This window comes from Rhinolophus sinicus, linkage group LG06 (genome assembly GCF_036562045.2).
Source record: "Rhinolophus sinicus isolate RSC01 linkage group LG06, ASM3656204v1, whole genome shotgun sequence".
Lineage (NCBI taxonomy): Eukaryota > Metazoa > Chordata > Mammalia > Chiroptera > Rhinolophidae > Rhinolophus > Rhinolophus sinicus.
The window spans coordinates 135,550,412-135,577,718 of record NC_133756.1 but is presented as its reverse complement, the minus strand read 5'-3'; the positions used below and the strand labels follow the sequence as shown (position 1 = coordinate 135,577,718).

General features: G+C 35.2%; 1 protein-coding gene across 4 annotated transcripts in view; it reads right to left on the bottom strand.

Annotated features, from left to right (window-relative positions):
* ANO5 (anoctamin 5) overlaps positions 1 to 26,312 on the bottom strand; it is a 73,847-nt gene extending 47,535 nt beyond the window's left edge. The window contains exons 1-5 of one of the 4 annotated variants that reach the window (XM_019742616.2): positions 25,664 to 26,312; positions 19,343 to 19,389; positions 8,065 to 8,115; positions 3,125 to 3,166; positions 542 to 655 (exon numbers count right to left, since the gene is read on the bottom strand). In XM_019742616.2, the coding sequence (XP_019598175.2) occupies positions 542 to 655; positions 3,125 to 3,166; positions 8,065 to 8,115; positions 19,343 to 19,389; positions 25,664 to 25,703 (294 nt within the window). In that variant the 5' untranslated portion in view covers positions 25,704 to 26,312. Of the gene's footprint in view, positions 1 to 541; positions 656 to 743; positions 763 to 3,124; positions 3,167 to 8,064; positions 8,116 to 19,342; positions 19,390 to 25,663 lie in introns of those variants that run through there. The other 3 variants (XM_019742617.2, XM_074336140.1, XM_074336139.1) reach the window with 3 other exon arrangements.
* Between the last annotated feature and the right edge of the window lie 995 nt (positions 26,313 to 27,307).

Here is a 27,307-nt window from a genome sequence, read left to right as displayed (position 1 = left end):
ATTATGCTCTAGCCATGGTTCTAGGCATTTGGATATATGAGGACAGCAATGAACAAGGCTAAGTCCTTGGTCTTATGACCTTAATTTATGGTGTTTGACAGAGGAAACAAGTGAAAAAAAATTAGTAAGTAAGTAAGTTCAGAAAGTGATACATTATAATGAAAGGAAAATAAGGAAGAGAGCATAATGCAAAGGCTATTTCAGATAGAGTGGATTAATGAAAATTGCGTATGGAAAATATATATTATATTTAGATATACCACTCAAATTTTAGAGGTCATATTTAAGGTAAACTATATAAAAACATACCAGTAACTTGGAAGAAGAAAAAGAAGTTAGTGTTCAAAATGTCCAAAAAATAAAACTGATTTGACACATCCATTCTTAGGTTGCCCATTTTGTAGTCTTCTCACTCAGTTTCCGCTTTCAGTAACACTTCAGAAGCTTCTGACTTTTACAACATAGTTCAGTGGGAACATCCCTGCAAACTACAGAATGTGCTGCTTTTTATTATTCCTGTTTCTCTCAGATGGGTACTTACCGCCTTTAGGTCTCCCTCTTTCTTTATATCATCAACATAGGAAAGCACAAAATCAATTTGCCTAATCCCGTCTCGGAAGAAGATAGAATCTTTGCTTTGTTTATCTTTCTTAAACTGCAGAAGACATGAATGACACATGTTTAGATTATAGTTTTATTTTCAAATGGCAAAAAATTATAAGAATTAGCCAAAATTTGGTTACCATCTAATTTTTTTCAGTCCTGAATGGCAGATGAAGACAAAGAAAGAGTTTTCATCAACAGAAAACTATGCTTATTTTAGAAAATGAAGTTCCATTAACCAATAAACACTTAAGATGAAACAAAGTATATTAACAACATGCACACACAACAAAATGATGCAATTATACCAAAACATAAAATACATGTATACATTGATCCACAAATGCATATTCAGAGAGAGACTTGTTATCTTCATTAGATAACATGCCAATTAGTACAACAAATAATTCATGGTCACACACTACTTTGGGGGGTAAAATTAATTATAGACCAACGAATGAATTGTACTCTAAAAAATAAACTTGTGATTAATGCTTATACTATGATTTCATAAAATGGCCACTTTCTAATTCAACCTTTGAAGAGTTAAAATAACATCAAGGTGCGGTTAAAAATTAGGAAGCAGGTAGCTTGCCACTGGCTTCACTCCAAGAAAACTCTCATGCAAATGTCCTTTCAGCACCAAATGCTTAGATGAGCTGAAATTAATCCTTTGTTTACATTTGAGTTTATCAATTCTTTCAGTATAATAATCAAACATGTAAATTCAACTTTCACATGTTGTATAGTACATTTGTTCTTTCCCTTTCAAAACTACAAAAACACTAGAGAGTTTCAGAAAGAAAGGATTTCATGTTTGACTGACTAGGTTTGCTTCGCAGCTTATATGTAACATATAATACTTAATACTTCACTAGTTATAATGTAGACAACTTTCTAATTCTTTAATCTGTGAATGGGGAACTGGATGTTTTAAATTTTTGTAACTGGTATTTATATTAAGTTATAAGTTTCTTTTATGGTACTCTATGCTGTTTTTTACACAAGTCAGGCCTGGCAAACCCTCCCATAAAAAGGAATGAATGTAGAACAATCATATACAAACAAGACAAAGATCTCATGTATGATCTGTGGTCTATGAACAGAGTAACTGTATTTTATCTATATGAATGCATAATTGATGTGTCTCAGAAAGAAGTAGCTCCCAATGTACGGGAGGAAATCAGTAAAAAAATGGACAAAGAAGTGAAAAACATTCAGGGAGTCGAAAGACTGAATATCAAAATATAGCAACTGAAACATTGTGTCTGAGTTCTCTGTACCCCAAGCAAAGGACACAAAATCATCTCCCTCTCCCTAAAAGCAAATAAAAGAACCTGAGAAAATTCAAACTGTTCTGTTTTACCTTGATTATAAATCACTAAAAAAGATAAAAGTAAATAAAACAAAAATAAATCATTTGAGCTATCTTGTAAATCATCATAGCATTAACATATGAAACTCATCAAAACTTCTGGAAGCCAATTGGGGCAAAAAAAAGAATACAAATTAGACTAAATATACTCAAAGCAAAAAATGAGAGGAAACAACAACAATAATCCTGTACTATAAGACTATAACAGCCATATTTTACCTGGTAGAGTATTTTATAAAAAACAACATACATTTACAAATGCTCTTACTGTTTGGACAAGCTAAATCTAGGTCCACAGAGAGTTCTGGTGACAGAGGATATGCACATAGAAATCAACAAAAATCACACTCAGAATATTTGACTATTAAGGAAAAAACAGTACTTAGAAGATTAGTGACTCCAATTATTTTCCTCAGTGTTCTGTCAATATGGTTTTATATATATATATATATATATATATATATATATATATATATATATATATATAATATCGATTCTCCTGAAAGCCAAAGTCTACCTAGGAAAACTCAAACTTCTATCATCATGTTGTGCCATTAGTATAAATTGTAACATTTAAAAAAAACAAAACAAAAAAAACGAAAAATCACTGGCAGCCTCGTAAATCACCGTGAGGTACGTGTCAGGATTGTTAACCAAAACCAGCTGAAGCCAAATGGGGCAGAAAAACCTGATAATTTTGTTACATAGAACTGAATACAATTAAAAGCTATCATTCTTTTGTTTTGCTCAAGACATAACATTAAGATCATACTTTGCAGTGTGTATATGAGTTTGTGTTTATATTTGCTCTTGGAAATGCCTATTTATAATGAGGCAAACATCTGGGTGGCTTCTCTTTGAATGAGGTAGTTATTCTCAGGTTCACGAACCTGGATTCCAGAGGTTCATCAACCTCTGAAATTTTATGTAAACTGCATGTGTGTGTGTGTATCACAGAGGTTTCTCAGCTTTAATCAGATCCAAAAAAATATTTAAAATCACCATTCTAAAACTTCAATTGCCTGGAGAATAGGAATCAGTAACAAAGCCCCACCAAAATCTATACTAGTCATTGGAATAAAAATGACTCAGACTGTGGCTTCAGCCATTCAGAGCATAAGCAGCATCATTCAACACTGGTTTTACCAGAAGACGCCGCCTCAGGAACAAATTGTATCGCTTTGCAGGCTGTGAAGCAATCAACAGAGAGTTAGAAAATCCTGCCCAGGATTATAGAAAAGATTCCCCCAAAACAGACACCCGAACAAACAAACCCTCATTATAATCACTCAGGTGAATGTGTATGTGTGTGTATGATACTGATTGGAGGGCTGGAGAAGTTAGAAAGAAGGAAAGAGCAAAGAATGGAAGAAAAGAAGAATAAAAGAAAGAAAAGACTTCAAAGTAAATTTCTGTCCTTTATAACTTTCAATAATTCATATTTGTGGAACAGAATTAAAGAAGAAAGGAGATAAAAGAATAATGAAAAACATGGGCGTAACAGAAATATAAAGTAAACTATAGGCATAAGAATGCCTGTATATATATATATATATATATATATATATATATATATATCAGGCAAAGAAAGCAAAATTACTACAATTATACTGGGTCTATGTATGGTATGGAAAGTTTACCCAATAGTATAAAATATTTCAGAGCCTCCCAAAATTTTGGGGGGGAAATGGAAAAGTCATTCAATTATTTAAATGCTGGGTTGTCTTTAATCTTCAGTTACCATTGCCATTATTTTTAAAACACCAAGGTAATTACCTTAAAATATCTGAAATAATCAATAGTATTTAAAAGAAAATCAAACCTATGGCACAAAAAAGCACGTATTGTATTTATTTATATTATAATGAAATGATAAATAATCTAATAAAATTTTCAATAAATGGTTTCAGTTCTTGTCATGCAAAGCTTTGTTCAGACTGTTTTCCTGGAATAGGCTAAAGAGACCTAAGCAACTGATGACTACCACAGTGAAAATCCCTGCTCTGCAAAGTGATGAGCCTACAATATACAGATGAGTTAATATTGCTGTTATTTAAAAACACAACAGATACAAGGCAGATGTTGGTCATTGCGTAAAGCATATTTTAAACTGAATTCTTCTGTTGCGTTCAAATTTTTCACATCGACACTTTGGTTTTCTTGGGATCTTTCATGTGATACACAAGTTACTGTTTTTCTCCAATGTCTTCCCTAAATTAATTACGGAATTATTAAGGTAAATGAACAAGTTGTACACTAAGGGGCCATGCCCACATTATGACATCCATTGGGTCCCGGCTTGTTTGCCTTCGTGGGCCCCTTCCTCCATTAAAAACAAACAAACAAATAAACAAACAAACAAACAAAAATACACACAATAGTATATAATGTATAATAGTGTAATATATATTAATAGTATATAATATAGTATCCTATATACATTTTTTAAATTCTGATTTTTAAAAGAAATTAAAATTAAAGCATTTCCATGGTCTCCAAAAGTTATGGTTGGCCCTAGGAGGCACTATGTCTACTGTGACTAATGGACGTTGGCCCTGGGGTTAGGGTTTAACTAAGTACCACCGCATTCAAGAGCTGCTGAGAGGGCAGGGTATAGAAAGTGATCTAGATGATTGGTAAAAAGCCTTCTGTGATAAATACATCTAATATCAAGTTAATATGCATCTTTTCCAATATACATGATATCCTGACTATAAAAACCAATGGGCTCAACACCAGTAGTTGGTCCTGAAATAGTACTGACCCAGCAATCCTTCTCCTGGGTATCTACCAAAAAAATCTGAAACATTTATCGGTCAAGATATGTGTACCCCTATGTTCATTGCAGCACTAGTCACGGTGGCAAAGACATGGAAACAACTAAAGTGTCCTTCGATAGACTGTTGGATTAAGAAGATGTGGTACATATACACAATGAAATATTAGTTGCCATTTGTGACAGCATAGATGGATCTTGAGATTATCATGCTAAGTGAAATAAGTCAGACAGAAAAAGTCAAGAACCATATGATTTCACTCACATGTGGGATATAAAACTGAAAGCAACAAGTGAACAAGACAAACAAAAACTCATTGACACAGACAATAGTTTAGTGGTTACCACAGGGTAAGCGGGGAGATGGAGTTGACGGATGAGGGTAAAGGGGGTCAAATATATGATGATGAAAGGAGAACTGACTCTGGATGGTGAGCACACAATGTAATCCATAGATGATGTATTATGGAATTGTACACTTGAAACGTATAGAATTTTACTAACCAATATCACCCCAATAAATTTAATAAAAATTAAAAGAAAAAAACTTGATTTTAAATATATTAAATGCATATCACAAAAGGACTTCATTATAAAAAGATAAAATTAAAAATCTGTAGACTAATAAACTTTTAGAATAACATTATACATATATTTCTATTATGTGCTAAATCTGTTCATTGCTATAATAAAAGATGATAACACTGAAACTAATAAAAAGGTATTTTAAAAATAATTCCTATTTCCTTGTTACCTCAGTAACTACTAGGTGTATTTATTTGTGGTTTTGTCTAAACACTGAATTTTTTAATCTGGTAAGCAATTTTATTTAAGGTATACCTTTTTCTTGCCTTTTTCATAACATTGCCATAGTATTAAAATTTTTCTCATATATAAGAATCTTTTCATAAACATAATTTTGTCTGTATAATTTCAATTAGTTAAATGTAATCTAATTTATTTGTAAGAATGTAATTTAGAGCCCCCTCTCTAGTAATAGAGTTGAAAACCTATATCATTGCTACATAGTAGAAGTTGTCAGTAGCATCTTACTCTTATTATATATAATTTTTAACCACTCTTTTATATTCTTCTTCCTTCATGTATTTCTTTTTTCTCACACTCTTCTTTGGCCATTTTTTGACGTCTTCAACAGGCCAGCCATGACCAATAACAGGCACTATGGTGCTGTATCTGCAGGCAGCAATTAAGAGGTTGCTGACTCCAGCTCCTGTCTCAGCTAATAGATTCTTAGATATTAGCGAGGAAATCCATTATCAAACTCGTAGACTTTTCCAGATTGTATATTCTAAGAGCATGGAAATCAAAATAATTTGTGGAGTCATACCATAACTCATTTGATGCTCTGAACTTCTAAGTAATAAAAGTCCAATTGTTCTTGAGACTTGGATTTCATATTAAAATCAACATTAACCCTTGATGTAAAGGATGTAGATATTCAATCTACAAACTATAAAACCCGCTTACCGAGTGAACCTTACACTAGTCCTAAATTTAAACAACACCACAGAAATTAAACAGCAGTAAGCATATCTTGATTTCTTTGTGCTAAACACTGTGTACTCAGTATGTTTAATAATGTTATCAGGTAGGTCCTGTTAACTATCAGCAAATGACAAAGACAGACAACAAGCTTGGTACACGACACGCTAGGTAGTAGGAGCAGTGCACCATTGGTGCAAACAAAAATAAAATATTAAAACCAATAAAAAGTCAGTTACCAGTAAATTAAAAAAAAAATCATTGATAAAATGATCCTAAATCCTAAGGAATTGCTGACTTTCTCTTGAGTTTTAATACTCTATATGTAAGTTTTAATTTCGTAAATGGAAGTTAATTTAAAGAATCCCCAGTATGTGTGACCAGATCCTGATACACTGATGCTGTGGATTCAGCAATAGACTTCACTTTGAGAGGCTCGATGATCTTTCAGTATAGCCCACATTTAAGAATTGGTGGTTATGCTCCACCTCGCTAAGGGTAAATGAATTATTTGCAATTCTTCTGGATTGGAGATTTGTTTCTTATTCATTTTTTCATTATTTATGTATATGCTACTTGTGTATTTATTTATGTATTTATTTATATCAGTGTGCACTCATAGATATTTTTATATTTCGTGTTGTAAACCCCATACGACTTTATTTTGTTGCTCAAATTGTTCTAGCTTTGGCTCTTGGGAGCTTTTTTGATTGACCCTTGAATCCCTTTGTATACCCCTATTAATTTTGTTTTGTTTTTAGCATTTTCTTACATTCTGGCACTACATGATGCTCTAAGCTCAACTTGTGCTTTTCCTGTGTCAGTCCTAGGATCAGCCATTTCTCCAGGGACGTTTTCTTTTAATGTCACAGAAATACCACAAAAGAAAAATCTGTATCAATTGCGGTCCTATTATAAGGCATACTCAAAGAAGGATAATTGAGGAGGATTTAATAAAAACAAAATTTACAAATATGGGGTGCAAAAGAATCCCAGTATGCAGATCTAGTAATCATGAATCTATTATTATCCATAGAACTGAAGGGAATGGGGAGAGAACAGTTACTAGAACCCAGAAGAGAGTCATGTACTTAAGACATTCTTGAGAGGCTTTCTTGGATCCAACCTCAAATAAATAAGGAACCAAAACAACAAACTTTAAATTATTATAATTTGATCAACCCCACGACCTTCATTCTGGAACACTGGATCACTGCACTGGTGAAAAGCAAAACATCATTTACATTAAAATTGTCAGTATAAGAATATAACTCTTTCCCCATATTCCCAAATAGTATCTTTTATTTACTAAGCAATTAATGAAAAATTTTGAATCCCTTTACTAACCTCTTAATTGATATTCAAATTTGATTTTTATATAAATTGTACTTATTCATGGTTATTCTTAGGCATGTACTTACAGGCAAGAAAAATGATATATGGAGAAAGAATGCTGAACTAGGCCTCAGAAACTTGAGCTCTAGTCCAAGATCCTCCCCTTAAAGATCTGGAGAATTTTGGTCAAGTCATTAAACCTCTCAGACTTGTCATTTTCTCATTTGTAAAACTGAGAAATTAATTTGCAAGCAAAGTGCTATGCTTTATGTATCATTCTCATCAACATGTCTGATGTTACTTTTTTCCCCAAATGAAGCTATTTATTTTGAAAAATAATAAATTCTCAAAAATCATGTAGGAGGATCTGAAAAATAAATGTGAACTGAGAAAGAGAGCATCACCATCCCTGAACACAAAAAGATACCCCACTATGTCCATGCAAGAAAATATAGTACTTATCACTGCTTACCAATGTTTCTTCACCAATGAGCAAGCTGGTCTCTCTGCTGCCCAGGCTCGGCTAATAGCACCATGGGGAAGATACAAGGCTGTTAATGATAATGCAAGTGGGGAGCACACAACTTTCAACAAAAACTCTAGGTTCTCCATACAGAAACACTAAACCTGCAATTCAGGGGAGCTATGAAACATCTGAAATCGAATGCAAGACTATATATATATATATATATATATATATATATATATATCTATATCTATATCTATATCTATATCTATATCTATATCTATATCTATCTATCTATATATATCTACATATATATATATATATATATGTGTATATATGCCTCATACATATGTCTGTGTATTCATGCATGTGTGCGTGTATATATGTGTATGTGTGTGTGGAGGAAAAGCTGGAGGGAGTATAAGAATTTTGGAGGCAGCTTTATCAAATAGTAAAATAAAAAAATCTAAGACACGAGAAATGGTTAAGAACTATTATATTACAGAAAAATAACGAGGAGCTCCATCATTTTAATGATGTTGAATCCTGAACAGGAAAAAAAAAGGGCAGAATTAACTGGCTATTTTAGGCCTTTGAAAACAAACATATGATGGAAATTATTAAAGTGAATACCTTGGAAAACGAACCACCAGAATTCTTAAGGATTTGTACTTATAACCCAAGAAAAAAATGATACTTGGATATAAATACACACAAACCACTTGTAATTGAAGCAATAGTGATGCCTCACTTGGTGTATGGTGGATTTTAAATCCTCATGGTCCAGGACAGACGGCACACCACATCACATATTCCTGAGATCACTTCTTAGCAGTTTCTAGTGATAGGTAGAGTAGCGTGCTATGGAGAGGCAGCAGCTAGGAGAAATGACCTGAAATACATGCCTGGACTGGGAATTCACTTACCTGGTTCTTGGAATATCACAAACAGCATCTCATTACACCCAGGTGATGCTGGGGAAATCAGTTTTGAAAAGAGGAGATAAAATGCGCTATGGGCATATTTTTAAAAAAGAACTCAAAGGGCATCTTGGAAATATATCCAATGCTATAATAGTTAAGTCACAGAATGTGCCACAAAAAAACAGTAACTTATCTGTGTTCTTAAGGAGGACAAGAAAGAGAGAATTTTGAACACGTATCTATTTTCACACTACATTATTCAATATAAATTCCATGAAAAGATAAATGTCATCAATGGTATTAAAGTTATCCTGAAACACTGGGGAGAGCTGTAGAAAAACTGTCTATGAGTAAATAAATGCTCAAAATTCTATTTCACTGATAGGTGATTCTATCTCCCTGTGGACCTTGAATGAATTGCATTAACTCACCTAAAAATGTTACATATAAAATAAATACCTAATATCTTGATCATTCAATTCTGAAATAGCAACCTCTAGTAATTAATTGTGTATCTGCATTTCTGCCTTTAATACAATATGTGAATTTATTATAGCTTCACATTATACTGACTCCTCATAATATAAAGTTTTTAATTATCCTGGAGAACAGTCAGTTATTTCACTTATTACCAATATAAATAAAATGTTCCAAAAGCAATCAAGCTAGACACTTTACAATCTCTAACTTTAGGAAAAAAATGAACTTGCTGCAACTTTCCAACTAAAAATGGGGGTTATATCTTCAGGTTACAAAATGTAAAACAAAATAACATAGGTTCCTTCATACTTTTTGCCGAGTATTCCAGTCTCATTTCTCACTGACCTTCGTCTCAAGCAAGGAAAATCTGTGCTGTTCTCAATTTTACATTTCCCTTGTCAGTGGCCATGGTTTTCATGTCTCAGGCTGTGTCTTTCCCTGACCCAACCATTAAAGAATAGAATGAAATGGTACAAAATGGAATGAAATGAATAAATGGATGAGTGAATGACACAAACTTCCGCTAGCAACAAAACATGGCAATATTCAGAAGACCTATAAATCAACATGGAAACTGAATGGCCATCCTGAATATTCTAAACATAAGTAGCAATGATTTGGAGATTGAAATTCAGAAAAAAACACACACAAAAGAACTTTTAGGCAGGGTTCTTAAAACCGCATTCTTAAAGAAGTAATATTGTAGAGTGAATAAAAGAGCAAGCTCTAGAATTAGATTGCCTGGGTTCGGAATCCCAGCACCAACACTTTGTGGATGTAACAATCAACCAATTTACATAGTCTCACTTTATAGATTCCTCATAACCTGTTTCTTCAATTATGCATGTATGTAAACTTGAGAAAGTTAGCCTCTCTATGCCACAATTTTTTTACAATGAGATTAAATAAGATAACACATGGGAAGTTCTCAATAAATGTTGGCTTTGTAAAAATTAATTTTTGCTTAATTTCTAGTGATAATATAAATATATTTATCATAACTTTTAAATTCACATGCATTTTCTGGATCTCCAATATTATATCAATGTTCAATGATGATCTATATTAATTATAAATCAGAGGTAACACTAGAATTTAGTCCTTTTAAAGTTTAAGCAATCATCAAAGCACAAGCTATCCTTTGAAAACATAAAACACTTTTAAAATAATGAGCCTGAAAGTTCTACATATTTAGCAGTCTTGCAAAAGGCCCAAATATTCATCATAACTATAAACTTGCTAATGGAATAAAATGAATGATTCCAGTCATCTCTGCCTCAATCCAAAGCTTGAATGGATATTCTGTTATCAACATATCTTTTTTTTAAAAATTGACTGCAATGTGGAGTGATTTTTTTCCCCCCCCGGCATTAGAGTGTAAGGGAAAATCAAGTTGACACTGAAGAATAAAAATTGCATTCACATTTTTGTTTTACTTTTCATTTTGAAGTAATTATGGATTCACAGAAATTTGCAAAGCTACTAGAGAGATCCTATGTACTCTCCACCCTGTCTCCCCCAATGGTTACACCTTATATAACTACACCATATTTCCCCGAAAATAAGACCTGGCCAGACCATTAGCTCTAATGCGTCTTTTGGAACAAAAATTAGCATACGACCTGGTATTATACTACATTATATTATGTTATATTATATTATATTACACCGGGTCTTATATTAAAGTAAGACCGGGTCTTATATTAATTTTTGCTCCAAAAGACGCATTAGAGTTGATGGTCCGGCTAGGTCGTATTTTGGGGGATACACGGTAGCGCAATGTCAAAACCAGGAAACTGACATGAGTACAATATGTGTGTAATTCTATGTCATTGTATCATGTGTACATTTGAGTAAGATCCAGCCCAATTAAGATAAAGAGCTATGCCATCTCAAAGATCTCCCCTGTGCTACTCCTTTAAAGTTATATCTACTTTCCTCACCCTTAACATCCGTAACCCCTAGCAACCAACCACCAAGTTTTCTCCACCTCTATAATATTGTCATTTCCAGAGTGCTATAAATATAGAATCACACAGTATGTGGCTTTTTAAGGTTTTGTTTTGTTTGTTTTACCCTTCACTCAGCATAATGCCCTGGAGATCCACTCAAGTTGTATATATCGATACATTGTTCTTTCATATTTGTGGGTAGTAGTCCATGGTAAGGTGCCACAGTTTGTTTAACTAGTCACCTATAGGACACTTGGATTGTTTCACTTTTGGCCACTACAAATAAAGCTGTTATGAACAGCTTTACAAGTTCTCATTTCTGTGTGATAAATGCCCAAGAGTGTGATTACTGATTCATATTGTAAGTGGATGTTTAGTTTTTAAAGAAACTGTCAACAATTTTCCAGAGTGACTGTACTATTTCACATTCACACCAGCAATGTATGAGAGATCCAATTTCTCTGCATCCTCACAAGTAGTATGTGGTATTGTCACTACTTTCCATTTCAGCTGTTCTAATATGAGTCCAGTGATATCTCACTTTGGTCTTATTTTTCAATTCCCTAATGGCTAGTGATATTGAACATCTTTTCGTGTGCTTATTTGTCATCCATATGTATCTTCTTTAGAAAATATCACATCATGTATTTTACCCATTTGGATTGGTTGTTTTTAAATACCATTGGGTTTTGCCATTTGTTTATATACCATTTGCCATTTCTTTAGATACAAGTCATTAGTCAGATACATGATGTGTAAATATTTTCTCCCAGTCTATAGCTTGTCTGTTCTTAACAGGATCTTTCACAGAACAAAAGTTCTTTAAATTTGATAAAGTCCAATTTATCAAATTTTATTTTTATGAATCATGCTTTTGTGTCATGTTTAAGAACTTTTCACCAAGACCTAGTTTCTAAATATTTTCTCCTATTTTTTCTTCAAAAAGGTTTATAGTTTTATTTAAATATTTAAATCTATGATCAACATTGAATTAATTTTTGTATAAGATGTGAGGTTTGGGTTGAAGTTCATAATTTTGCCTATGGATATTCAAATGCTCCGGCACCATTTGTTAGAAAGCCTATCCTTCCTCCATTGTATTGCTTTTGCACATTTGTGCAAAATTATTTGACTGTACTGTGTGGGGCTATTTATGCAGTCTGTATTCTATTTCATTAATCTCTGTCCCTCTCTTTGCAAATACCACAAACTCTTAACTAGACTGCAGCTAAAAAATGAGTTTTAAATTGGGCAGAGTCATTTCTTCCAATTTTTTCAAAATTATTTTATCTCGTCTACTTCTTTTGCATTTCCCTATAAATTTTAGAAAAATCTCGTCTATATCTACCAAAAGTCTTGATGAGATTTTGATAGGAATTGTATTAACCTGTATACCAATTTGAGTTTCCATGTGTTCAATGTTCATATATCGAAACGCAAATAATTTCTGTATTAAATTCATTTCTTAGTTTTAGGAGAGCCAGGTTTTTTGTTTGTTTGTTTGTATTGTTGCTGTTGTTTTGTTTTTTTTATAGATTTCTTGGGATTTTCTATTTAGATGATCATGTCATCTGCAAATAGGAAGAGTTTTATTTATTCCTTTCTGATCCATAATCCTTTTATTTTATCTTCTTGCCTCACTGCAAAAGTTTCAGTTCTACTATGTTTAAGAGGAGTGGTAAGTGAGGACAGCCTTACCATGTGTTCCTGATCAAAGGGGGAAAGCATTCAGTCTTTTACTATTAATTATGTGGTTACTGTAGGAGTCGCGTAGATGTTCTTTATCGAGTAAGGAGTTCCTCTATATTCCTAGTTTTCTACGAGTGTGTATAGTTCTAGGCATTGAATTTAGATAAACTTTTTTTTTACTGAAAAAAACAGATAAAATCATGATTTTTTTTTTGATTTTTTTTTTACTCTTTAGCCTTTTAATATGATAAAGTACATCCAGTGATTTTTGAACAATAAAGGAGCCTCCCATCATCGGAATAAACTTGATTTGGTCATGATATTAAATTTTTTTCATATTCTATTTGCTAATATTTTACTAAGCATCTGGGTGTCTATAATCATGAGGGATATTAGCCTGTATTTTTTATTTTTGTGCTGTCTTTGTATGATTAGTACAAGGGTAATGCAAGTCTCTAAAATGAATTGGGAAGTGTTTATTCCTATTCTATTTTCTGGAAGAGACTGTATAAAATTGATATTAATTATTCTTTAAATACTTGATAGAATTCTCCAATAAACCATTTGGGCCTAGAGATTTCTTTGGGGGAAAATTTTAAAGCACACATTTAATTTCCTTAATAATTATAGGACTATTTCCTATTCAGTGGGTTGTGGTCGTTTGTGCTTTTTGAGGAATTTATTCATTTCATCTAAGTTGTAACATTTATGTGTGTAGAGTTATTCTTAGCATTCCTTTATTATCTCTCCTTATATGCACAGAATCTAATGATATGCCTTGTTTTATTCCTGATATTGGTTATGTGTGTTCTCTCTTCTTCTCTATTTTCTCTTTTCTTCTCTATTCTCCTCTCCTCTCCCCTCCTCTCTCTCCCCACTTCTCCTTTTCCTCTTTTTTGTCAGTCTAGCTAGAAGTCTGTCAATTTTATGATCTTTTCAAAGAACCAGGTTTTGTTTCAATGATTTTTCTCTTATATATATATAATTTTTTTTTTCGTTGTTGTTGTTGTTGTTTTCAATTCATTGATTTCTGCTCTTATTTTTATTGTTTTGCTGTTGTTTCTTGAGATGGAAGCTTATTATTGATTTGAGACTTTTCTTCTTTACTAACATACATATGTAGTGCTACTAATTTCCCTTTCATTGTTTTGGCTACAACCCTCAAATATTAGTATGTTACATTTTCATTTTTATTCAGTTCAATGTTTTGGTTTGATTTTGTTTTTCCCTTGAGACTTTGATCCATGGATTGTTGTTTAGTTTCCAATTGTTGGAAATGTTCCTGTTATCATTGTTACTGATTAGTTTGATTCCATTGTAGTCAGAAGAACACACTCTGTATGATTTCGATTATTTTAAATTTGTAGAGGTTGTTCTATGGTCCAGGATATGGTCTATCTTGGCATATGTTCCATCAGTATTTGAAATGGATATGTCTTCTCTTCTTGCCAAGTGGAATAGTTATAAATGTCACTTATATCCTATTGGTAGATGGATTGAGTTCATCTATATCTTTCCTGGTTTTCTTTTTAGTTGTGCCATCTATTGTTAAGAAAGAGGTGAAGTCTCCAATTGTAATTACAGATTTGTATATTACTCCTTTCCATTCTATTACTTTTTTGCTTCACATATTGTTATGATATTACTTGGTGCATACTTCAGCATTGCTATGTCTTAATGTTGTGGATGGATCTTTTTTTGTCATTATATAATGTCCTGTTCTGCCTACAATTTCTTTGCTACAAAATGTACTTAATATGACATTAATTTAGCACTCCTGCTTTCTTTTTATTAATGTTTGCATATATTTTCAGCCATAATGGATATTTTTAATCCTTTTACTTTCATGTTTTTAAATCCACTTTGCAAATCTGTCTTTCAATTGGTGTGTTTGGACTATTTACATTTCATGTAATTATTCATATATTAGCAATTAATTCTGCCATTTTATTTATTTTTTTTGTTTTCTGTTTGTTCCCTCTGTTTTGTTTCTGCTTTATTTTTCATGACCTCCTGTGGGTTACTGGGACTTTTTTTTCAATTCTATTTTGATTTATCTAAAGAGTTTTTGGGTGTATCTCTTTGTATAGTTTTTTAAATGGTGGATGTTGATATTACATTATATATGCATTACTTACCACAGCCGACAGTGTGTATGTTTTATCTGTCAAGTGAAGTATATAACTCTCACTTCCCTTTACAACCCCAAACCTCTTTATTTATAATTTTCTTAAATATTTCTCTACATAGAGAACCACATCAGACATTGTTAAAATGTTTACTTCAACTGTCAAACATAAATTTTGAAAACTCAAAAAGAGAAAGTCTATCGTATTTACTTACATTTTACTTTTTCTACTGTGTTTTCTCTCCTTCCCCATGTTACAAAATTACTTATTTTATCATTTTCTTTCTGTTAGAAAACTTCCTTTGGCCAATCTTTTAGGGTAAATGTGCTGGTAAAATTTTTCTTTAGTCTTCCTTCATTTGAGAATGTCTTGATTTTCTATTCATTTCTAAAGGATATTTTCACCACTTATAGAATTCTAGATTGGCATTTTTTTAAGCACTTGAAACAATTGTACCACTTCCTTTAGCCTCCATGGTTTTCTTGTCTTTAGTTTTCTTAACTAGTTTGACTGGTGTAAATTTCTTTGGGTTTATCCTGTTTGTGGTTCCCTCAGCTTCTTGAATCTGTAGGTTTATGTCTTTTGACAAATTAAGATATTTCCAGCTATTATTTTTTCAAATAATTCTTTATCCAACTCTCTTCTCCCCCAGGGCTACAATAACACAAATACAGTATCTGTTGTTATAGTCCCACAGGTCTCTCCAGCTCTGTTCATTTTCTTTTTCTTCTTTCCCTCTTCTGTTTAGAATGGGTGATTTCTATTCTAGCTCCAAATTCAGTAATTCTTTTCTTTATCCATTCCACTCTGTTTTTCATTTTATTTATTATATTTTTCAATTCTAACATTTCTAATGTTTTTCTTTAAACTTCTATTATATTTTTGCTGAGACTTTGTATTTTTTGTGTGTTTGTTTCAAGAATGTTCACAATTGCTCACCGAAGCATTCGTATGACAGTTGCTTTAAAATCCTAATCAGATAATTCTAACATTTGTGTCACCTCAGTATCAGTATCTGCTGATTGTTTTTTCTTTTCTCATTTAAGATGATATCCTCCGGTTCTTGATGTTATATGTGATTTTTCTATAGAAATCTAAACTTGCGGGGTATTATGTTACAAGACTCTAGATTTTATTTAAGTTTCTTGTTTTAGCAAGTCATCTCTGATACCACTCTGGTGGGAGTAAGTGGAGTGATGCCTTACTACCTGGTGGGGGTAGAATTCTAGTTGCCCCACTCAGCCTATGTGGATATGAAGATATGGTGGGGGTGCTGGAAGGGTTTCTAATTACTGTTGGGTGAGGGTGGAAGTTCAAGCTTACTATTAGGCCTTTGCTATTCCCAACATAGCTGGAAAAGGTAAGGGTGTCTGCTTACTGCTCCCTACATGGACTCTACTGTCACCATGGCAGGGAGTGGTGTTGGGGTGGCGTCTCTACTTCTAGACAGTGGTGAAACTCCTGGCTTTCCACCAGGCCACTTCTGATACCAATCCAGCAGAAAAGGATTGAGTACTTTGTTACCACAGATGAGAGTGAAAGTCCAGGCTGCCCACATGTTCTCCACTGACACGATGCAAATGTGTGTGGGAGGGACATGTCTTCATCCAGTGGAGATGAAAATCTTGGGCCCCCACCCAGCCTTTTCGATATCAACTCTATGGGGAGTTGGGCATCTTGTTACAACCAGGCCAGGGTGAAAGTCTACTCTCCCCAATTGAGTTATTTTTGAGGGGACGGCGATAGGATCACTTTTTTTTTCCCCTATGGTGTTATTAAGCAGTTATTAACTGTAAGTTTTCTGTATTCCTCAGTCACCCCTTTCCTGGTCCATTAGTCAAAGAGAGTAGGCTTTTCCTGGTGCTTTATTTGTCTGTGCCAGTTAGCATTTCTGTGTTACTGGCTTCTGTAGCAGTCAGTCTGCACTATATGAAGCAAAGAGAAAACCCAGGGAACTAACTTCAGTGTGGTCCCTTGAATCCTGAGACTGCTAGCCTGTTTGTCTTCTCCCTAACTTTCAAATTCTCCTTATGTTTGTTTTAAGTATAACATCTAGGTGTTTTAGTTGTACTTAGCAGAAGGAATAGGAAAAACTTCGTCTACTCCATCATTCTGGAAGCAAAAGCTATAGTCATTTTTAAACTGATTAATTCAATAATATATTAATTTAATACTCTAAACTTTATCAGTGATTCTTTATCACTTTATCAGTAATTCTTCATCTTTGTTTCAGACAGGTGCTGTTTTTACTCCAAAGCAACCTATATTAAAAAAAAGACATGCTGGACATAAGTCTAGGTTGAGTCTAAAGGAGAGTTTGGTATGACAATGCTATTCTCCCATGGTTTAATCCATTCCCCTGTCACCTGTCACTTCTTGCCTTCCTATGGAGGTGGGGGGGGGGGATCCAAAAAAACTAAAACCTATGACATATGATATTTCTAAAATACTATAGTTGAATTTAAGTAAATAAATGTCTGAATTTGGCAAGCCAAATGTAAAGACTTAGAAATTTGAGCAAAATTGTTTCAAATGAACACCTGAGGTTGAAGGCAAGGAAGCAGTATCTAATGCTCTTGAAATGTGCAAAGGGATAAGGAAAAGCATAATATGACATGAAATTGTTTTTCTCTTAGACAAGTTTAAGTCTGGAATATACATAAATATGAAAAATAGCAAAGAATGTGGACGGCTGTAATTGAAGTTAACTTGAGCAATACATAAAAAGATCTGTGGAGTATATTATTATGTCAACATGAACAAAATGAAAATGACAATATATTCTATTATCATTTAAATTGGTTCAGTCAATCTCATAAGACAAATCTTTCCTCAGTCTTTTCTAAAAACATGAAAGCTTTAATTTTTCATGTTCTTTATTTTCTAGAACACTGTCGATTCATTTACTCACTCAAAAAATATGTTCATTGTGTTACATGACATTACTTTAGTTGTGGAGACTCTATTTTATGACAGCAGTTTTCAAACTTTAATAGTAGTAAGAATCACCTGCATGCCTTTTTTAAGTCATGACTCAACCATATCCCCAACGGTACTGATTTGTAGTCTGAGGTTGGAGTATTCAGATTATTTCTTCTGAAACACTTTCAGTCTGCTTATATTCTATATACAAGTCAGTATTTTTAAGAACTTGTTCATGTCATTCTTATTCAGGTGATGTAAAAATTACACTAAAAATTACTGGACCAACTGTTTTTCACAGTCCCTTTGGTTCTCATAATCTGTTTCTTTCAGCATTTTCATCACTGAACTTTTAAGGGAATCTCAGAACGTCTGAGAATCTTAAGTCACCCAGTTTATCCAACCAGTTTATCCAACTAACTAGCACACAGCCAACCTATTCTGATAGGTTGTTTCCCAGGGAGGAAATTTCAGTCGTTCCTAAAAAACTGTTTTTAAAGAATCTTTTTATATCTAGGTGGGCACCCCTAACCCAATTCAAGAACATGTAACTCCATGAGTACTGCTCTGGGTCAGTTAGAGCCTACCAGAAAGATGATTTTATCTGAAACACTTTCAGAATGCTTATATTCTATATATAAGAAATCTAAATTGTTAGTATCTTTTTACAACTTTATATAAATAAAATAAGGCTCCTGGTTAAAAAAAAAATTGCATTTTTACAAGTATTATTTAATTTTATTACTTATCATTTTTTAATATATTTACTTAATTCGGGGTGAGTCACTTGAACCCTGGCACAATCATCAATAATTATTAATCACATACTAATAACTGTAACATAAAAAGCTGTCACATTTTACCTGTATTATACTCTAGGAGAGTGTAAGTCAATCTTGCATATCAAGTCTCAGCATATCTGAGTTTATTTCACGGGGAGCCTCAAAACAAATCTAAGTTTGTGCTTGCTCCCTTGTAACATCTAGAAAGGTCCAATATTAAATCTGTGTGAAACATGGAATTTGCTTTACTTACTAAAGAAGGAATAAGTTAAAGGACAAAATAGAAAGAATGTAGTATGAGTAAATAACTGAAGTGCAAAGACCTCAGTATCTATAGGAAGTCATTTCTAACCTAGTTTCATTTTTTTTGTTCTGACTTATAGGAAACTAATATACATTTAACTTACCTCATTCGTTTCAAAAGCATCGTCTGCGTCCCTACTACCTCTTCTCTCTAAATTAAGTAAGAAAAAAAACATGTTAACATGGCCAATTGATCAAAATATGTTAAAAGTCTGAATACAGATAAAATAGCAATTCAAAAATCAAACAAAAAAGTTCAAAGGAAAATATACTGGAAGGAAACACCTAAGATCTTCCTGGAGCTAAGTTGTTCAAAAGGGTCTCCAAAAGAAGTATCAAAAACTGTCTATAATCTATGGGAGAAAACATCAAATACTGATCTATAGGATACAATCTTACCAACTAACAAATAAACTTAATTCTGATAAATGCAGGTAGTAATCAATAGCCACAAATCTGTTGAGAGGAAAACATCTAGCAGGGATGTCCATCGCTATCTCTTAGTTCTTACCGTGTAGATTTAATATTCTTTCAGTTTTTGCTGGAGTTGACCCAAACTGGCTGCAAGTAAAGCAACTTAACAATATGACATAATTCAAAGCTATCAAATACCATATAAATGTCATTAATGTTTATGTCATAATGTTTGTGCCAGCATTAAATAAGATAATGCATGTAAAGTACTTCATGCAGTCACGGGCACAGAAAAGGTCAATGAATGGTATTTTTGTTGATGTTATTAGTATTAGGATGGATGAATTCTATTCTTTTGTTAATGTTCAAAATTGTTTTAGATTCTTTGGGGTAAGTTTTAGAATGTCAGAATAAAGATAAAAGAATTTCCTTCATATTCAGATCTTTTTGCTACAAGAGCTGTTAATTTAAAAGTTAATAGATATTATAAGCAAAGCATGAAAACAGACTACCTACAGCTATAACTTTTCTAAGTGCAGCCTTTTCCATCTATAAGATTAAAAATATAAGTAAAAATTATTTGAAAAACATAAAACATCATACGGTACTATCATGAGTATTGTTTAGATGTACAGCTCAAAATGCCACAATGTCTTGACCATCTCTCATTGGATTTTTTTTTTAATGAAAAGGACACCAATCTAGCAAACTCTTAGAATGAGTAGATAAAGAATTGGATTCTAAGAAATACATGCTTTGTCTCTCAATGTACGGTATTTGAGAACTGATATAGGGAATATTTCGTCTTCCTTGGGGACAAAAAAAAAATCACTATTATGCAGAAGAAATAAATAGAGTTCCAAGTACAGAGCAAACAAGTGTCGTTATAGAGTATTTTATAATTCTGTTTTTAGAAGAGAAAGTTGAAAACTGCAAGCACTAATCCCTCCTTCATCTAGTTATTTTTGCTGCGCTTAACATATAGTTGAAAAATATTTTCAAGCTGCTGTCAGGACTTGATGCAATGTGTTCATTTGAAAATGTGGAAACGGGACCATATATTTCCTCCAGATTATCGCCTATCCATGCTATTTCTCTTATGTTCTCACCGTTCAATGGTTGCTTCCTTTCCCTAGAACTAACAACTATTTTCTTTCTAGGCGAACTATTGCTTATTTTTCACGTTATATCAGTTTTGATATCCTCCTCTCAGTGCTCGCCTGAAACCTCCTCATCTGCCTCCTGGGTTAGCCTTCTACCTGCTCCCATGTCACCCTGAATGTAGCCCTTTCTGGATGTCTAGCCCAATTAAACCTCCCTCCACAAGACTGCGAGCTCCCTGGGAGCCAGGTGAAGCACACTCTGTAAACTGAGCTCTTTTCTGAAAAGCAGAAAGGCTAAAGAGGATAGATGTATTTCCTCAAACACGGTGCTACCACTCACACAGTGTTCACTAGCTCTCTCACAGACACAATCAGATGTTCACACATGCCCGAGACCCAGACACACTTTCACACTCACTCACAGACTATAAGGCTGTGATAACTATGCATAATCACCAAACTTCTGTCAAAACAGAGGCCTATCTGAAGAGGCAGGATTTGAAGCCCCAAACTCTAAATCAGCTTCTTTGTATTCTTCCAACTTCCTCTAAAGTCAATGGAAATGACTATACACTTCCTAATGGGCTAGAAGCCAGAGATATGGAGGGTTTAATACAAATCATTGTGGAGATCCATAAAATGAGCTAAAAGTAAACCCAGCCCAAAGACTGAGCTTTGAGTTTTCACTGAAAGCACATTACTAAGAATACACACTCCAGCAAACCCAGAGGCCAGAAATAGCCCTTGCATTTACCAGATGGTCTTCTCAGTTTACACTCCTTCCAGCAGCACAAAATAAAATACCGCTGACCCTTGAACAACGAAGGGAATAGGAGCACTGACATCCCCGTCCCCACAATCAAAAGTCTGCATATAACAATCAACTTCCCAAAAACTTAACTACAAATAGCCTACTGTTGATAGGAAGCATTTTACCAATAACATACACAGTAGACTAACACATATTTTGTATGTCAGATGTATTACATACTGTATTCTTACAAAAAAGTAAGTAAGCTAGAGAAAAGAAAATGCTATTAAGAAAAACCATAAGGAAAATACATAGATAGTATTTATTGAAAAAAGTCTGCATATAAGGGGACTCATGCAGTTCAAACTCGTGTTGTTCAAGGGTCAACTGTAAATGCAATCAAATATTCACATTACCAAAAGATAGATGGTTTGGTTAAATGCAATGTTTAATATAGTTGTAAAGATGCAGACAACTTTACATTCAACTTTAAAACTGCCTTTTCCTATGTTAAACCCTTAAACGGTCTTTCCCAATACTAAATGTGTCACAAATCAGATAAAGAATGAATATTTCAGATCAGAACTTCTTTATCATGTCAACCAGTCAATAGTTTAATATCAGTAACACCGACATTTTACTAGCAGTATTTGTTTACATTACTTTTTAAATGTTCTATTACATTTTGCCCTTGGAATTTCATTTAAAAAAAATTATTAGTGGGAAAACAGCTAATTGGAAATCACTGATTGCTTATATGTTTAAGTATCAAGAAAATAAACTGAGAAAATGTAACATATCCAAGAAATATTAACTACTATGTCTAAAGGCAGAATGTTAACATTCTCTCTCTGGGAAGAAATCCTATCACACGTAAATCAATTGTTTAACTTTTGCATATTCACTCTTTAAAGGTGATTTAGGAAATACATAATATACAAGATCTAGGCTTAACTGTTTCAGTAAATTTATTGTAAGAAATCTGTTTATATTTTAACATACAGAACTAAAAGTAGCTCTTAAAATTTGATGCTATGTAACCCAGTATGTTTCAGGCTCTTCAACCAACACTTCTGTTTTGATAACTGTGTCCTTAAAATCCAGGAAGAAACATACTTGTATATTTAGAACTGGGCTTCCAAAATCCATTGGATTGTCAATGTTAAAAAATACATCCTCATTGTAACACACTCTTCACACAGCCCTAGTAATAACAGAGGTCTCAATAACTGGCAATAATATCAACCCAGCAAAATAATTGATGTAATGAAAAATATTTAGAAATATAAGTGTCATCTGAGTGGCCTGGACCATCCTGCTCCTTAGGCCCCATTCTCACTAATCCACACAGCCCTGCTGAGCTTGGATTTTGGATCTATGAACAAAACAGGAAACAGGAATTTGGGGAGGATGCAGTTACCAGAACCAACCATCAAATATACCTGGTATTCTACACCAGTATCTTTGTCTCCAACCTCCACCCAAATCAAAGACAGAGCTTCGCTCACAATAGGGAAGGAATATAAATAAATTGCAAAGACCTTTGCCATTTGTCGTAGCAACTCTGTAAATATACTAAAAATGATTCCTTGTCAAGAAAAGGGAAAACTGAAATTCTTTTGGGAAAAGTTCTAAAACTTTCCTGGACTCAAGCTGCAGTAATATAAAATTACTATGCTGAAGTAATACTAATTTAAGTATGTATTTTAGGAAGTAAAATTATCCCAAGGCTAAATTAGATCATATTTCTAACATCTGCAATGTCAATCTTTGCAATGCCATATTGATATATTTTTTTTCATTATATATAGAAAATTACATATTTCCATTTGTTTCCTCCACTTTTCCTTCAATGAAGGATATATTTCTGTACCTGCTCATAGCTTTACTTCAGAAGGAGTGATTATAAGGAATTACTGAATACTTTAAATGAAAAAAATATATATCTATTAAGAACTTCGGGTTACTGAAATTACAAAAAAATTGATTCTCAGCAAAGGAGGAAACCATTAAATGAGTATAGAAAGGGGCTTCTAATTTTATACTTTTGATTTCTTTTGTACCACTGAATACCAATCATTTATTTAGAGAATAATAAATAAATTTATTACATCATTTAGCAAAGCCATTAGTCAAAGCTGAAAGTTTTCAAGAGTTTTTTCCCCCCCCCCCTCCTTAAATTATTTTTTTACTTAAAAAGGGGGTAGTTGCTTCAAGTGACACCATCAAGAACATGGAAAGACAGCCCAAGAAATGGGAGAAAATATTTGCAAATCATATATACATAATACATAAAGAACTCTTACAATGCAATAATGAAAAAACACATAACATTTTTTTAAAAATGGGCAAAGGATTTGAATTGACATTTCTCCATAGAAGATACATGAATGGCTAACAAGCACTGGAAAAGACATTTGACACATTAGTCACAGAAAATACAAATCAAAACCACATTGAGATACCACTTCATAACCACTAGGATGGCAATTAATAAGAGACAATAACAAATGTTAGTGATGATATGGATAAATTGGAACTCATATGTTGCTGGTGGGAATATAAAATGATGCAGACACTTGGAAAACTGGTAGTTTCTCAAGATGTTCAGTATAGAGCTACCCTGTGATCCAGCAACTCAACTCCTAGGTATATACCCAAGAAAATAAAAACATCTTAAAAAAAAAAACTTATACATGAGCTTTCATAGAAGCATTATTCATGAGAGCAAAAAAAGAAAAAGAAAGAAGAAAGTGGAAAGCCAAATGTTCACCAACTGATGAATGGATAAATGTGGTATATCTATACAACGGAATATTATTTGGCAATAAAAAGGAATGATGCACTGATATGAGTTACAACATGGTTACATTTCAAAATCAGTATGCTAAGAGAAAGAAGCCAATTACAAAAGAGATCACTGATTGCTTATATGTTTAATTGTCAAGAATTGTTATATATAAATCTGTTTACATGAAGTAACCAGAATAGGTAAATCTATAGAGAGAGTAATTAGTAGTTGCTTATAGCTGGGGGTGAGGTGGGGTGGGGTGGGGTCGGGTGTGGGATGGGAGGGTGGGGTTGGAAATAGGATGAAGGTGGATGGGAGATGGTCACTAAGAGGTTTCTATTTGGGGTGATGTAAATGTTCTAAAATTAGACTCCTAATAATTGCAAAACTCGGTAAATATACTAAAAACCATTGAATTTTACACTTTAAATGGGTGACTTATAATTATGTAAATTACAGTATATCTCAATAAAGCTTTTAAGAAAGTGAAGGAGGATGCAATAATGCATTGCATTTCTTGGTGCCTTTGCAGTCTAGTAACTAGTAAGACTGCTTAGATATTTTATCACTTAAAAAAACTGTTTCCATGTTTAGATCTCATATTAAACAAGACATGAAAACAGAGTGTCACCTAGGGAACTGAGTGTCACTGAAGGTCCTCGAGGTAGTCCCAGAAAAATATGTGCATTTTCAGGAAAAGGTGTGTATTCAACCAGATCGACAGAATATAGGTATGTGTAATAATAGCTTTATCAAACAATGAGCAAATAGTTCTCAACGTAACTCAAGATTCAATGAAAGCTGGTACAACAGCAGTGTTCCCAAGAATCTCAAGCTGATAACCTTAGGGTAGGCCACTAACAAAATTAACAAGGATCTCAAAGCTTGAGCAATAATCTGAGAACAAAGAGCGGCAAAAGCATTAAGGACCAGCTCCCCTACACACAGATCCGTTGTCACGCACCCTAAGCTGTGACTCTCTGTGGGAGACTTTCTTCCTCGTGCCCAGGTTCATAGGCCCAGGGACAGAAGTCCACACCCCCAGCCCGCTCATCTGGCCTCCCTGCATTATTCCACCTCCATAGAAGCAAGGAGGGTGTTCTCGGAACCTCAGCGGTCATAGGACCGAGGTCCCGGGCTCGCCCCAGCAGTAATGGAAATCATGGGGCGCCAACACCCATCCACCCACGCCTGGCAGGAGCTGTTCGCCGCGCAGTCCCTGCCTCGCGCAAGGCGCGCCACTCTGTGCGAACGTCCCCCAGGTCCAGGCCGCAGGGCCGCCAACGTCCCTCGGGGTCCCTACGCCTGCGTTGGGGGCTCCGCGCGGTGTCCGACCCTCCCCGCGCGCCACCCCGCGGGCTCCTACCTTCATGCTGCACCATTTCCAGGACGTCCGGGTCGCCCATCTTCGCCAGCTGGTTAAAGAGACTGGGCGAGTGGCTCCAGAGGTCAGACCACAGTGACTGGGGGACAGATCTGCGGCAGATACTGAATCTGATCGTGGGCCGATGGACCAGCTGCTCGGCTTCCCTGCCCGCCGAGGTTTCCTTCTTCTCTCTGAAGAGCTCGTTCTCCTTGGTCTCCTCCTGCCTCGGAATCTTCTGCCGGTCGGGCTTCTCCTCCAGGGGATATTTCCCCTCGACCTGCTCCGTGCCCTCGGCCCTCTCCTGAAGCCTCTCCCAGGAATACTCCCGGGACGTTCCGGGCTGCGGGTCTCCCGGCTTCCCCGCCTCGTCCTCGGGCTTCCCCAGGTCCTTCCCACTCTCGCTCTCCCGCGGCTTTCCTTTCCCGTCCCTTCTGTCCCACTTTCCCCGCCCCTCTCTCCTCCCGGCGACCGCGGGACCCGCCGGGGCCCCACCCTCGTCGGCCGCCGCCTCCCTGCCCCCCGGCCCGACTGGCTGGGCGCCAGCCTCGTCGTCTCCGCTCTGGCGGTCTGAGTATTTGGGCTCCGGCTCTGGCGCCTCCTCCCGGCGGGTCTCTCCCCTTCCTTCCTGGGGACCCGCCGCCCCCTGGCTCTCTTGGCCCGTCGGCTCCATTCTCAACGGGCCTTGCTGGTCTATTCCACCGGGTCGGACCACGTTCAGGACTCCTAGTTCTCCCGGGGCTGCCGCCTATCCTCCTTCCCAGCCCTCCTCCTCTTATCCCCGCCGACCAGCCACCTGCTTCCTCAACCAGTTGTCCAGGTCCTCTTCCATCTGCCTAGCCCTCCGCCTTCAGCAGGTGGCACTGGGAAGGAACCTCCTCCCAGTTGGGTAGTTATTTTTTTGTCGGGTGAGAAAAGGCCCCCTTTCTTAACGGGACCCCATCCCTTAAGGCCAGCGCGTGGCCAGAGTCGCCAAGGTTCTCGCAGCCCCTTCCATCCTGCGTCTGGCACGTGGGTATTGACCTTTCTCCTGGTAGGGCCTGCTTCCTGGTGAAGGAACTGATCTCTGTCTAATGCTTTTGTCCTGAGTTCGAATTCAGCCTCTGTCCTTTCAAAGTTGGGTGGCGTTGGCCAACTTTCTATAAGCTTCAGTTTCCTTGTCTTTAAAATGAGGACAATAACAGTACCCACCTCCCAAGGACACGTGTTGTAAGGAGTTCAGTAGAGAGTGCTGGCATAATGTGGTAAAAATTTAGCTGCTATAATAACTAACCCATATTACTTTGAGCCCTGCTCTACCTCAAAGTGTCTCAGTGCCTTGGCGACTTCAGCCTCAAACAGAGCAAATAGCCCCACCCTTCAGAGGGTCCTCTGAATTCGTTTTATGTTGTTGACATCGTAACAGCTGTCACCTCCCCAATAATTGGGTGATCTGAAGAACTAATGAGGGAATAATATTAAGTGATGATGACCTTGGTGTGAGGTAGAGGTCTGAGCTGAGGGCCTTGAGATTCGTACTCAGAATAGAGTGACTTTGAGTCACTCTAGGAAGGGGATGATGTAAAAATAAGGAGGAGATGACTAAGGAAGACTTGCCCTTTCTTCCTTTGTATGTGCTTCTACTTTTCCTTTCTATTGAATTTTTAG